This window comes from Penaeus vannamei, chromosome 28 (assembly GCF_042767895.1).
Source record: "Penaeus vannamei isolate JL-2024 chromosome 28, ASM4276789v1, whole genome shotgun sequence".
In the NCBI taxonomy this organism is placed as follows: Eukaryota; Metazoa; Arthropoda; class Malacostraca; order Decapoda; family Penaeidae; genus Penaeus; species Penaeus vannamei.
In genome coordinates this window covers 33,075,122-33,090,121 of record NC_091576.1, presented here as the reverse complement: position 1 = coordinate 33,090,121, position 15,000 = coordinate 33,075,122, and the positions used below count along the sequence as shown (strand labels likewise).

General features: G+C 34.5%; 1 protein-coding gene across 11 annotated transcripts in view; it reads left to right on the top strand.

The window, feature by feature from the left end:
• Positions 1-15,000, top strand: part of Cyfip (Cytoplasmic FMR1-interacting protein Sra-1) — a 52,959-nt gene that overhangs the window by 9,110 nt on the left and 28,849 nt on the right. For 7 of the 11 annotated variants that reach the window (XM_070142044.1, XM_027382020.2, XM_027382019.2 and 4 more), the window contains exons 6-16: positions 8,977-9,193; positions 9,402-9,581; positions 9,780-9,961; positions 10,743-10,888; positions 11,389-11,573; positions 11,760-11,963; positions 12,322-12,516; positions 12,685-12,899; positions 13,469-13,599; positions 13,784-13,954; positions 14,621-14,703. In XM_070142044.1, coding sequence (XP_069998145.1) covers positions 8,977-9,193; positions 9,402-9,581; positions 9,780-9,961; positions 10,743-10,888; positions 11,389-11,573; positions 11,760-11,963; positions 12,322-12,516; positions 12,685-12,899; positions 13,469-13,599; positions 13,784-13,954; positions 14,621-14,703 — 1,909 coding nt within the window. Of the gene's footprint in view, positions 1-1,069; positions 1,201-2,405; positions 2,436-6,338; positions 6,574-8,976; positions 9,194-9,401; positions 9,582-9,779; positions 9,962-10,742; positions 10,889-11,388; positions 11,574-11,759; positions 11,964-12,321; positions 12,517-12,684; positions 12,900-13,468; positions 13,600-13,783; positions 13,955-14,620; positions 14,704-15,000 lie in introns of those variants that run through there. The other 4 variants (XM_027382022.2, XM_070142047.1, XM_027382024.2 and 1 more) reach the window with 4 other exon arrangements.

Sequence of the window (15,000 nt, the reverse complement as noted above, 5' to 3'; positions counted from 1 at the left end):
ATTATTATTATTATTATTATTTTGTTGTTGTTGTTATTATTATCATTATAATTTTATCATTATTATTTTCATTATTATTATTATTTTTATTATTATTATTATTATTATTATTATTATTATTATTATTATTATTATTATTATTATTATCATTATTATTATTATTAATAGTATCATCATTATCATTAGTTGTATTGTTATCATTATTAGTAGTATTGTTACTATTATCATTATTGTTATTATTATATCATCATATTTATCATAATCATCATTCTCAGCAGCAGCAGCATTATCTTCATCATCATCATTATCATCATCATCGTCATCATCATCATTATTATCACCATTATCATCATCATCATTATCATCATTATCATCAAAATCATCATTATCATCATCATTATTTTTAACATCATCATCACCACCACCATCATCATCACCATCATCATCATCACTATCATCATCACCATCATCATCATCACCATCATCATCATCACTATCATCATCATCATCATCATCATCATCACCATCAGTCATTATATTTCATTACTGATACCTATCTTTAAGAATGTATCCGTAGTTTAATGCAATGCTATTTTGTACCCAATTTCCGTTGTATATGAAAATTACGTCATTTCCGTAGTTTTCGAAATAGAGAAAATATATTCTTACAATAGAGCAAAGTCACAGAGAAAATGTATGTGTAAACTTCAGACAAATAGATTATATATTAAAATTGGAGCAGTCTGACATGGGACAGAATACAAGACAAAAATGATATACTTTGGCTTTCAAAATCAGATGTGTTGGGAATCTGACAGTATATGTTGAAGTCCACAATGAAACAAGTCATGTTGAAAAGATATTGAAAATGAAGAAAAAGGTATTATATTTCTACAGAAAGATGTAAAAGTATCTCACTACTCATCAAATATCACAAAGATATAACTACCAAGGCGCAGAATATTACATTACATTGCACTAGAACAAAATATACTATCAGTTTACCCCATAATGCTGCCATCATACCTATTTAATTGACAATTGAGCCATTTAATTAACACATTGCGCAAGGCGATGCTCACGTTTCCTGCCAATCGGATTTGTTTACAGTGAAAAGAAGGTTGGGTCAACTTCCTCATGTTTTCTCACGCGAATATGACCCTTTTTGGCTGATTATACTTGAAAGTGGTTGTTTTAGAGGTGAGTGAGATGACTTGAGACTCGTTTGATGTTGGGTATTAGGGAAATTTGAGGAAATAAGGCCGAGTTAAGGGTTAGAAAGGGCGATTTTCCTTCCCGATTTTGGACTATTGGGTGTGGAGAGGCGGGGTCCTGTTTGACATTTCGGAGGTTTTCTTACCCTTTTGGGCTTTTTCACATGTTTTATTTTCTTCCGCCAGTTTTCTTAATGTTTATAGAAGGATTAGGTTGCGTTGGGGATCGGTATAAACTCCCAGATGAATGGGGAACCTACGAGGAACTTAAAGTTGGATTGAAGTTTCAAGAGTTGTGAGTCATTCTCGGGTCATTTAACATTGCAAATGATACCGTTTTATTTAATTTCATGATAGCCATGTGCTTTAATTGTAAGAGAGAAATTTAACAACCTCCTATTCGGAAATGGTTAAAAGAATTGGTGCTAATGAGAAGGAAAACTTGGCGAGAATCACTCATATCATCAAATTTAACAATCACTAGTGCCTCATTTGAAAATAAATCGGGAAGTAAAAGAATCACTACCTTTAACTGATTGGTTATTAGAGCTGTAGTTGGTAAAGTAGTTTTGAAATACTATAAATCAGAATGAAGAAGTAGAGTAATCAGATTTAACTAGCTTCAGAAATTTTGCATTTTTTGTAATAGAATAGATATTGCTTTTATAGACATAGCAATTTTAAATTCAGGGCGTGTTTTGTAGTTTTAATGATATGAAATATTATTATGATATATGGTAGCTAATTAGGTAATTCAATAGGAAAAGAAAACATATAATGAATATCTATACATAGTAATAATGTATGATTGCTGTAGGTATTATTGTTGTTATAGTGTCATGATTATTATTATCATTAATATTGATAATGATAATGATAATTGAAAATGATAATAGTAATTTTCTAGAAGTAATCTGTGCTATAAAATCCATAGAAATTGTTATCAATGGATTCCTCATGACATATACAGTGGTATGCATTTATAGTGGTCTTAGCCAGTATTAGGGAAGAGAAATGAGAATACTAGACTTGATATGTGGGGAGGGCATGAGGTGTGATCAGGGAATAGCATGCTTAGATTATACTGTATATAAGTATTTTTGCCATATAACCCCCTAAAGACTCTCTAAACCCCTGCCCTCTAATGCAAAATCTCTACATCATCTAACCAACAATTTGGATCCCGGACAGGTCCGAGTGAATGACATCACGATCCGCTAGGTAACTATCCCTTGCCATGCGCTCAGTCTTGAGGTATTGTGCAAGTTATGGGAGTTTTCCAACATTCGTATTGTGCTTGTATATTATTTTTTTGACAATTTATGTTACATTGATTTACTAAACATCAATTGGAGTCCATTGATACCAAGTTTGATGTTTTTTTACATTTGGACCTCTTCTAGAAAGTTGTTATGATATAATTGTTCATATTGTGAAAATCATGATTGTTGATGTCCTTTTTTATACCCTTATATTATAAAACAGTAAACGAATCTGTATTTACATATTAATGCTATGATCAAAAACCATGATGTTGTCACTGTTGGTATCATCATTGATATTGTTACTGTTGTTACCTTTTGTTACTATAATTATTATTGTTATTATTATTATTATTATTATTATTATTATTATTATTATTATTATTATGATTGTTGTTAATTTCATTTTCATTGTCATCATCATCATCATTATCAATCTATTATTATTATTGATATTATTATTGTTATTATTATTATTATTATTATTATTATTATTATTATTATTATTACTTACTGTTATTGTTACTACCTTATTTCTATTATTGTTATTATTTTCATATTATTGTCATTATTATTATTATTATTATCATTTACTGTTATTGTTATTATTTTTGTATTATTGTCATTATTATTAGTATTATTATTATTAATGATATTATTATTAGTATAGATGTTATTATTAATATTGCTTCAAGTGTATTTGCATAAAATACAGCCAACAACATTATGTTGTAAACATGCTTGGTGATAGGCAATTCTCTGAATACTGATATAATCATAAGCATTTTATGATATATTAATAGGCACACACACACACACACACACACACACACACACACACACACACACACACACACACACACACACACACACACACACACACACACACACACAAACTCTCACATGTACTCTCACACTCACACGCACACTCTCACATATACACTCACACGCACACTCTCACATATACATTCACACGCACACTCTCACACTCACACGCACACTCTCACACTCAAATGCACACTCACACTCAAACGCACACTCACACTCAAACGCACACTCTCACACTCAAACGCACACACTCACACTCAAACGCACACACTCACACTCAAACGCACACTCTCACACTCACACTCACACACACACTCTCACACACACTCTCACACTCTCACACTCCCACACACACTCTCATACTCTCACACTCTCACACTCACACACACACTCTCACACTGTCACTCTCACTCTCTCACTCTCTCTCACTCTCTCACTCTCTCTCTCTCTCACTCACTCACTCACTCTCACTCACTCTCACTCTCTCTCACTCTCTCTCACTCTCACTCTCACTCTCTCACTCTCTCACTCTCTCACTCTCACTCACTCACTCACTCACTCTCTCACTCTCTCACTCTCACTCTCACTCTCACTCTCACTCTCACTCTCACTCTCACTCTCTCTCTCTCTCTCTCTCTCTCTCTCTCTCTCTCTCTCTCTCTCTCTCTCTCTCTCTCTCTCTCTCTCTCTCTCTCTCTCTCTCTCTCTCTCTCTTTCACTCACTCACTCACTCTCACTCTCACACACATGCACACACACACACATGCACATACATACAGCCCCCCCCCCCTCCCACTCACACACACACACACACACTCACACACTTGCAAATATATATATATGGTAAAAAGGATATCCATGACAGTAACGAAACCCATTTGGAAACAAATTAACAAGGTAGAATTTATAATGAAGCTACACAAGGCCAATGGCCATTCATGTTGATGCGGCAGAATATAAATGTTAAAGCATAAACGATGCATTCCTCATGGCAGTTACCCCAAGTGGCGATTCAAAATATGCCCGTTAGTGGGCTTGCAGCTACTTTGAGCCTGTCTCAAAATTGTTAAGGCTCTATAATATGTATGTTAAGGTTCTGAATATATATCATATCCTTAGTCTGAACCAGTTTATTTATCTTTTAATATCACTATAACAACACATAGAATGTGGTACATATTCTGACAGGACAAAGTGCCTTTTGGAATAGTTGGCGTCCCCCCCCCCCATCAGATTGCCAGTGATCTTGCCTTAATTATGGTCTTGCCTTTATTCTATTTAGTTTGTTTGGATTGATATAACATTTCCCTTTATTATGCTGGAGGAAGATAATAGGGAACCTCCATATCATCCCTTGTGTAAGCATGGCTTGTTAAAGAGACAGTTGCCAATGTCAGACTGATATGGCACTTCAAGAACAAAATTTGAAGAACTGTTATCCATTATTTCTGATATCAAATTCATTTACTGATCATATTCATTGTGTATCCTTTGTGGATTTGACAAGATTAATTTTAGGGATGAGGAAAATTTGTAATTTTTTAGGAGGAGGTGAGTGGTTGTAGTATTTGCAGTGATAGTGTTTACCATTAATTATTATTAGTTATGCCATTTGGGTAGATTTGAAAGTCAAGTTTTTTTGTGTGTGTAGTGTGCCTTTTTCTTTTAATTTTACAAAATTAAAGCTGTTGGTGGTAACTGCTAAAACAAATATCTTTGTACCAGTTCTGAAACTGTTTAGCACACACAGCTTAGAGAAGGCATAGCTGTGTATAATTTGAATGGATTCATCCTGGTGTGTGATGTTGCATCCATGCCATAATAGGATGTCATCTGTCATGAGTGGGTTAAGATTGGAGAAGAAAATATACATGTTTAATAGGTAGGATTTTGGTGTTGTATGTCCATAGCAATACCATGTTAAAATTCCTTTTATTGTGTTACAAGAATTCTTTATTTTCATTTTCTTGTATCAGCAATTTACCTTCCCACAAGTACCATTTACTTGTAAGCATTTGCCTAAATTGCCATAGGTGAATACAGCAGAGAAAAACCTTGCAATATCAAGGCAAAATGATTAGCGTTACACATGAATTGTCCTTGGTCCGGCAAATAGAGCTGTATCAAATGACGTTTGTAAGGTGCTACCTAGATTTTTTTTAGTAGAATTACAGTTAGTTTCCATTTTTCATAAAGTAGTGAATTGATGTGAACTCATGTAGTTATTAGTTAATTTTTGCATTAATTTCATCAATACTTCAACATTTCTATCTCAGTTTCTGTGAAAATATAAAAGTGATTATCTAAGAAATACCACCACAGTTGGAGTAAATGGAACTAAAACCATGATTTTAAGAAATAAAAGTACTTTATTATTGTCCTTAAACTTTGAACATCTTGTGGTTCAGTGGGACTTATTATACCCATCTTGTTAGTGAGTACACTGTGCAGAGACAGTTTGAGACTTGCAAGATTGAATTTTTGTGTTTATAAGACATTATACAATACTGTACTAAAAGTATCTAATGTGTGGTTTTATATGTAGCAGTCTTAAGATCTTAACTGCATAAGGAGACGACTATAGAAACTTTACCCATTGAAGGACTTTCCTTTGTTGCTATTATTTTTTTTTTTTTCCTTTCTTTCTCTTTTCTTTCTTTCTTTCTTTCTTTAGCATGACTTGCAGTGAAATGCCTTAATTAATGATTAGCTGTGACACATGTACAGGCATTGCTAGAGAAGTACTGTGACTGTAGATTTGTAATTTGTTCGAGAATCGGTTGCTGTTCAGTCACGTAAACACTTGTAGATAATTTTCATCATATGCCTCTTGTGGCTTTAGCTTTTAAAGACTTTAGTAAGTTTAGTTGATACTAAATGCACAGCCTTTTCTGTACTATGCAAGGGAGTAAGGAAAATAGATGGAGAGGGTGAGAGAGTGAGTGAGTCTGCTCAATTTTTTTTTTTTTTCTTTCTTTCATTCTTTCTTTTTTTTTATGGTTATCATTATCTTCTTGATTGTGTGTCCACATAGAAAGTCTCAAAAGACTGTGTTCCCTGAGAGTAGCATGCATTCCACTCTTGAGGCAAAACTTGCACCAGTCACAACTGTAGATGACAGTCATGCTACATAAGCCTAAGTGATTCTTGAGTTCATGAACTTTCGCTGCCGCAAGTTCATCCCAACAAGTGTGTTTGTTGGACATGAAGAGAATGAAGAAGAGGGTGCGGCAAACTCTCACAAACTTCATGGCCAAGAACACAAGAAGGTTGGTCTTTTTTGAACTGCTTCCTTATTTATAAGCTCATATTTCTAAAGAGTTGCACATTTATCAGCTGTTTTTCCATGCATATATTTTGCTCCTTATTTCCCCTTATGTTTCTTTGGTTCTCTTTCAGTCTCTTTTTTTCTTGGGAGTACAGAAAAATTACAATTCATATGACCAAATAAAAACAGCTTATTGTCAGAAGTTGCTGTCATGAAAAAAGTTTCATCATGCAGTGATTCTGGTATGCAAGCAAAGTGATAGAAAATCTATATTTTTTAATGAATTACAAGCCCCCAGTAACGCAGTTGAACTGTTGCACTGTATAAAAAAAAAAGATCTTATCATACTTACATTTTGGGGACTAAATCCTTTTTTTTTATTCTCAAACAAGATGATTGATTGTTAAAACAATACGCAAGCATAAAATTACCACTGAAGGAAAATGTGCTTAACCTGTGGGACTGGAAAATGTCTCTTGAAAATTTTGTTTCTTGATACCCAGACCGTCTGCAGAATTGTATTTTCAAAATAAAAAATGTTTAGGTCATTGGCAATGTTCTGTGTTTGTATATTAAAAGAAATATATATATTTTTTTTCCATGAAAGGAAAAGATGATCACTGACATTTGGTGAGAATGTTTCAGCTGGTATATCTAATAAAGTTATTTTGATGATATTAAAGTATATATAGTTCAATATATGAAATGAAACAATGATCAAAGCTAGCTTTTTATTTGCTGCATCCAAAATTATAGATGAATATGTTTACACATTTTTATATGTTATAGTACATTGCTGCCTATCACAAACTTATTGTTCTTTATTCTCTTTATTTATTTACTTTTCTGTTTATTATCTTTCTTTTTCAGAATGCACTTATTATGATGTTGAGATTTGCGAGTATATTTGAACGTGATTGAGAAGTGTTCATAGGCTTTTAGTAGCATCGCTTTTTCTTTCTTTTTTTCAAGATTTAATTAGCTCTTGTACATTTGTATTTTACTTATGTACTTCTTTATTTGCCTAGTTATTTGCTAGATAGTGTTGTCACCTTTTTTATTAATTTGTTGATTATATATCCTGTCTTTTATTCCATTACAGTTATAATGCTTGTAACTGTTGTTGGGATGTATGCTTTTTTCATAATGATTTTTCTTTTTCTTTTTTTCTTTAACTTATGTTAAGAAGTTCATACAGCTTTTCTAAAATCACAGAACTTTTAGAATTTTTAGTCAGTATACCTCAGAGTTATATCTTCTGTTAAATCTCATATTACCTCTAGTGTGATGCTGGATTATCTCAAGTGAGATGAGTAGCAGTTACCCCCAAATAGCAAGGTGCTCGGCTTGTCACATGTATTTAGTATGCGCAAGATATCTAATTGGCATTCAATATCACTTCATCGTGAGAATTATTTTTTTCTCATTATGTATTCAGGCATTGTGAATATCCTGAAGTAGAATTTCATGTCAAGACAAAGAACAAGGAAATGTTTCATTTGGCAGAATTATCATGAATTTTGACTCATACTCACTTATCTTTTCTTCTTCTTTTTCTTCTTTTTATTACACATTTGTATTCAGAGTTATGAGCAAAGAATGGCTTTTTTTTTTCCTATAGAAATATTTTGGTATCTACGCCATGATAAAGATTGGCGATGAATTGAGTCTCATAGATTTTCTCTTGGAAGAGTTAGGTCAGAAGTCTGCAAGTGCACCAAATTTCCTAAATTTTCATTATCCAGAGCTTATGTACACTACATTACATGTGATGGATTTTGTACACTGTTTATATAGGCCAGATTAACCTCTTTATTCCTTTTTAAGGTTCATGCCAGTGACCTAAGGTCAACAATTTGGACAACTGGATGTATGTTATTTTCTGATTGGCTGAGGGAAAGTGACAATGTATTTTTTATATGTTTCCATTCCCTTCTTTGTATAATATAGGTCAGAGATATTTATGTTGCACTAGTACTAAAGGGAGGAATTGCTCATTATACATGGTGTTCACATGAAATTTGTTAAAGGAATGGAGAGGACAAATGTATGCTTTGCATGCCTAGATCTTGATGATACTCTTCATAGAAGATTCAGAATGTCAACTTCATTCCTTCTATATTTTTAGGATTATGTATATTTTCATATATAAGTAGTGGAACGGAATATCTTGATGTAGGAATCTTTCATCCACTCTTTGGAAGTTTTTGTGAAAGGATTTACTTATTGGAATTTTATAGAAGTTATTGGTCAATTGGATATTTGAGAGTTGGAAAGAGAGAAAATACTGCTTGATCTCCTTTTATCCCCTGCCTATTAATTGATAGGCTGTGGGTGCATAGTCCATGATTTCTATCTGTACCTTACTTTAAGTATTTCATTTCTCTCCCTTGTTTCCTGTTAGCGTCGGGATGGCTGGTGAGCGTGTGACCATCACTGATGCCCTCAGCAATGTTGACGTCCTTGATGACTTGCCGCTGCCAGACCAGCAGCCAGTCATCGAGGCACAGGCATGCTCGGTGGTCTACACGGCCAACTTCGACACCAACTTTGAAGACCGCATGGCCTATGTGACAGGGGTGGCGAAGTACATGGAGGAAGCAGCTACCCATGCAGAATTGGTGTGTTGAGTCATAATTATTGTGTAGATTTAATCAATATTGATTGTTAAACTTATAAGGACAGTAAAATATTCTAAACTAAATGATGTTACACACAAAGTTTTTTGATAAGCTATTTAAGAATTTTTGAGATTAATTTCCTGCCTTTTTTATGCATTAAAAAGAATTAAAAGTCACCAGTGTATCAAATAGAGTTTTCTTGTTTCAGAATAAATTATTAGAAGAGGGTGAAAATCATGCGGTTATGCTATACACTTGGCGGTGCTGTTCTCGTGCCATCCCCCAACCAAAGTCAAATGAGCAGCCAAATCGTGTGGAAATTTACGAGAAAACGGTGAAGGTTCTGTCAGATGAAGTAAAGAAGTTGACAAAGTTCATGAATTTCCAGGTAATCTCAATGTAAATGTGCCTATAGGTGTGAATATTTTGTTGTTGGTATTTGTGGATTATTTTTTGTATGTGTCTGCATCTGTGTCTGTGTGTGTTTTTGCAGTTAAAGAAAGAAAGAAAGAAGAAAAAAGTAATTCCATTCCAGTGTCAATAAGAGATTAAGCACAAATAATAATCAACCTTTTGCTATCAACAGAGGAAAGCCATTGATGTATTCTGCAACCAAATCAAGCGACTCTGTCACCAAGAGAAGCGAAAGGACTTTGTGTCTGAAGCCTATCTCCTCACGCTTGGCAAATTCATCAACATGTTTGCTGTCCTCGACGAATTGAAGAACATGAAGTCGAGTGTGAAGAATGACTACTCAACGTACAGAAGGTGAGACAGTTTAATGTTGTGGATATTCTGCTTGATGGAATTTATGGTACAGAAGAGAGTCTGAGATCCCTTTCTATTTATTTATATATGTATATATAATATAAATATATTTGTTTATTTTTTTAACATTACTAATTATCATTATATATATATATATATATATATATATATATATATATATATATATTTGTATATATATATATTATATATATATGTATATATATGTATATATATATATCATATATATATGTCTATATATGTATATATATATATATTATATATATATATATATTATATATATATATATATATATATATATATATATATATATATATATATATATATATATATATATATATATATATATATATATAGGTTTTGTAGGGGATTGACAGAGTATTTGTGGTTATAATCAAATGCATTGGATGTCAACATTGATCTGGTACTTTGATTAGAGTATTGGAGTACTAATGATTAGATTATTAGGAATGTGCAGAACTTTTGCTAAAGATTATAACAGACAATCTGGAAATTTTGAGAAAATGTTACTTTCAGTAGAAATGCCAATATACTTTTTCATTTTTTGTACACTGTTTATATGTATTAGATAGATTTATAGTGCTTGTAAGTGAATCGCGTTAAGAGGAACTTACTATGCTGTAAAACAGATCCTTTTAATGTTAGTGTACCGTCGCTAGTGGGTTGAACCATAGACATTATCAAGGTTATTACAAAATGATTTTACAGAGCCGCGCAGTTCACTTACAAAATGATTTTACAGAGCCGCGCAGTTCCTCAAGGTGATGAGTGATACCCAGTCTCTACAGGAGTCACAGAATCTATCTATGTTCCTGGCCACACAGAACAAGATCAGGGATACCCTCAAAGAGAAGCTAACAGCAATTCCTTCATATGAGGACCTCCTTTGTAAGTGTTGCTGTAGATTCAGTCCTTTAATCTTCTGTACTGGTTGAATATGTCAGCCGTTCCGAATGCTATTTTTGATGTGTTCTTGTAAGGCAGGGATCAGTGTGAGAGTAAGGGAGTGAGTGTGAGAGTAAGAGAGTGAGTGTGAGAGTAAGAGAGTGAGTGTGAGAGTAAGGGAGTGAGTGTGAGAGTAAGAGAGCGAGTGTGAGAGTAAGAGAGCGAGTGTGAGAGTAAGAGAGAGAGGCAGAGAGAAAGAGAGAAGTAGCAGCTCAATTATATACACATTTTGGATGTGATTCTGACAGCGCTGTGCATAGTCTGTGGTGTAGGACATTTTCACCACACCTTTTGTGCCTAGCAGTGGCATACCTACTAGCCACTCAGCAATCTGTGACATCCCTCCCCCTAAGTCCTGATGTTCCGGGTCTAAGAAAAAGAAGATGACGCCCTTAGTTTCTCATATCATGATTTTTCTAAATATTTTTTCATTTTCCCTACAGGCGATGTTGTCAACATCTCAGTGCACATGTTTGAGAACCGCATGTACTTGACACCCAAAGAAAAGCAGATGCTGGTCAAGGTGATGGGATTTGGTCTCTTCCTCATCGACTCAGACATTTGTAACATCAATAAACTCGACCAGAAGAAGAAGATTAAGTTGGACAAGATTGATAAGATCTTTAAGGTAATTTTGAAGAGGTGGCAGTTGTTATTGCTATTTTGTCGAGAAGTTCTTTATTGATAAATGCTATAACTGCTGATATCTTCCATGAGGACCTAAGTGTGATTGGTGGCATTGTAAGTAATTGCTTTCAGAATAGTTCACAATCAGCAAGAATTTCAAGCACCCTAATCAACATTTACTTTGCAGAACCTAGAGGTTGTTCCACTGTTTGGTGACATGCAGATTGCACCTTTCAATTATATAAAGAGGAGCAAGAACTTTGATGCCAAAATGTGGCCTCTATGCAGTGCATCAACCACTAGCCCACAGGCAGACCTGATGTGTCATTTACCACGCATTAGGGATGAACACATCAAATATATCTCAGAGTTAGCAAGATACAGCAATGAGGTATGTGGTTGTGGGAAAAAGGGATTCGCAAGTAGATTATTGTGAAGATGACTTTAACTGTCATGAATTCAGTTGGTGGGATAAAGTAAAGGGTATAAGATTTGAGTTCTGATTTTGATAAGGGATATGTTTTTCAGAATAGGAAAAAATTAATTAAATACATTTCAAGTGTTACCAAAATACAGGGAAGAGGGGTGCAGTGGGGAAAATTTGATAAGTGAAAGATACCAGATTTATAATGGTTACATAAAAAAATTTAATGTTCAGTTAATTTTTTTTCTTTCTCTTTGTAATAGATATCCTTTGAAGATTTCTTGTGATTGATTTCTTTAAAACTTTACTCTCCATCTCTACAAAGGTCATCACAACATATAAGGAAACAGCACGCACAGATGCAGAGAATAAAGACATAGCAGACCTCGCCCTCCGCGGCCTGCAGCTCCTCAGTGAATGGACAAGCGTTGTCACAGAGCTTTATTCTTGGAAACTACTGCATCCTACTGACCACCACTCCAATAACCAGTGCCCAGCTGATGCAGAAGAATATGAAAGGGTTTGTTTAGATTTTTTTGTTTTTTTTTTTGGTGTTGGGGTGTCTTGTGGTTTCCAATTTCTTCATCTTCATCCATGTTTCTTCTTTACGTATCTTACATTACATATCATATTTATTTATTGACTTGGTAATTCTGGAATGACTTGTAACTTTCAATCATGTTTCCAGGCCACACGGTACAATTACACTGATGAAGAAAAGTTTGCCCTTATCGAAGTCATTGCGATGATTAAAGGCCTGCAAGTCTTAATGGCCCGCATGGAGACTGTATTCCTTGACTCAATACGGCGCAACATCTACCAAGAGATGCAAGATTTCGTGCAGCTCACCCTAAGGGACCCCCTGCGTAAGGCCATCAAGAACAAGAAGGAACTCTTGAGGACGTAAGTTGTACCTGTGTTAGGGAAGTTTGATGCAAGCAGAGAAAGATTTTTTGCTGTATTTGGTCATGGTGATGGCATCGTTCATAAAGATTACAGTGTTATTGAAGATTACTCCAACAATTCCTCAGATATTAGCCACTCAAGTACAGACTAGATGGAATTTTCCCAGTTGTTTCTGAATGTAGGTACAGATCTGTTAATTTGATATTTTGTGGGTGTTTTCAGAAACGTATTTCTTGTTCAGTAAGTTCAGTTCTCTGGGATTTAGATATCATTTGCAGTTGCCTTGGCTGCAGAAAGTTCAATGAAGTAGTTATCTCCAATTATAGAAAAATAAATGATTGCCATAACCTTAAAACCATACAGAAAATAAGCATATTCCTTCCTTCAAAATCTTCAGGATGATATTCATGGTAATGCAGATAATGATAAGTATAATGATTATATTGATTGTAGCTATAGTCATAAAGATGATAGTGATAATAATGATTGTAATAATAATATTGATATTTTTGATAATGATTATATAAATAATCTCCACATTTTAACAACTCTGACTGAATGAATAGGATCTTGGTGTCGGTGCGTGAGACAAGTGCTGACTGGGTGAAGGGAATGGAACCCCCAGATGACCCTGCCCTCAAGGGCAAGAAGGACCCTGACAACGGCTTTGAGATCAAGGTGCTAAGAAGGAATGTTGGTGAGTTGTTTTACAATGATACTTTTGGGTTTCCCTTTTAATGGGTAAGATTTTATGAGAAATCAGGTTGTGCAAGAGGGTATAAAACTATGTTTGAGTGTGTATTGTTTTTATTTTGCAATTTCCAGGTAGCTGATTATTGATGGTTGAACATTATTAATTTATTCAATGAATTTCCTCGCAGGCCCTTCCTCAACACAGTTATACATGGTGCGCACCATGCTGGAATCTCTGATTTCGGATAAATCAGGAGGCAAGAAAACCCTGCGCAAGGAACTGGACGGCCAGCACCTCTGCCAGATTGATGAATTCCACAAGACCTCCTTTTTCTGGACATATTTGTTGAACTTTAGCGGTAATATTTTAGAGTTTGTCTAATGTTGTCAAATTGAGGGAAGCATGTCCCTCATACTTTCTAAGTTTATTACTCTCTCTCTCTCTCTGTTTTCCTTTCTTTCTTTCTCTTTTTCTCTTGCTTTCTCTCTCTCTCTCTCTGTCTTTCTCTCTCATGAATGAACGACTCCTTCGGGCACTGCCTCTTTTTTCCTCTCTCTTCTCTTTTTTTCTTATTCTTTTCGTGTTTTTTTTAAATTCTTGTTTTATTTCTCTCTCTCTCTCTCTTTCTCTTCTCTTTTTTTCTTATTCTTTTTGTGTTTTTTAAATTCTTCTTTGATATTTCTCTCTCTCTCTCTCTCTCTCTCTCTCTCTCTCTCTCTCTCTCTCTCTCTCTCTCTCTCTCTCTCTCTCTGTCTCTCTCTCTCTCTCTCTCTCTCTCTCTCTCTCGCTCTCTCGCTCTCTCTCTCTCTCTCTCTCTCTCTCTCTCTCTCTCTCTCTCTCTCTCTCTCTCTCTCTCTCTCTCTCTCTCTCTCTCTCTCTCTCTCTCTCTCTCTCTCTCTCTCTCTCTCCCTCTCCCCCCCTTCTCTCATAGCATTGTTGTTTTGTTTTTGTTGTAATTATTACAAAATCACCATGATTAGTATTATGATCATTCACCAATCTTGACCTTGTCTCTCCTCAACAGAAACACTCCAGTTTTGCTGTGACCTTTCTCAGTTATGGTACAGGGAGTTCTACTTGGAGATGACAATGGGTCGCAGGATACAGGTAGGAAGTCTAAAGAATATCGTTTGTACAAATGTTTTAGTTTTAAGACTTTTTTTCTAAGAAACTTTAAGGCACAAAGAGGACAGTTCATAAAGTTTTATTTAGTTTATACTTTGTATGTGTGTGTATGTGTGTGTGTGTGTGTGTGTGTGTGTGTGTGTGTGTGTGTGTGTGTGTCTTTTACCATGTGGTCATTTATTGGTTGATTGTTGTTTAAGAATTATTATCGTATTACATTGGAGTGATGTATATGTGTATGTATGGTATATTTGTATATGAATGTTTATTTTATATTTA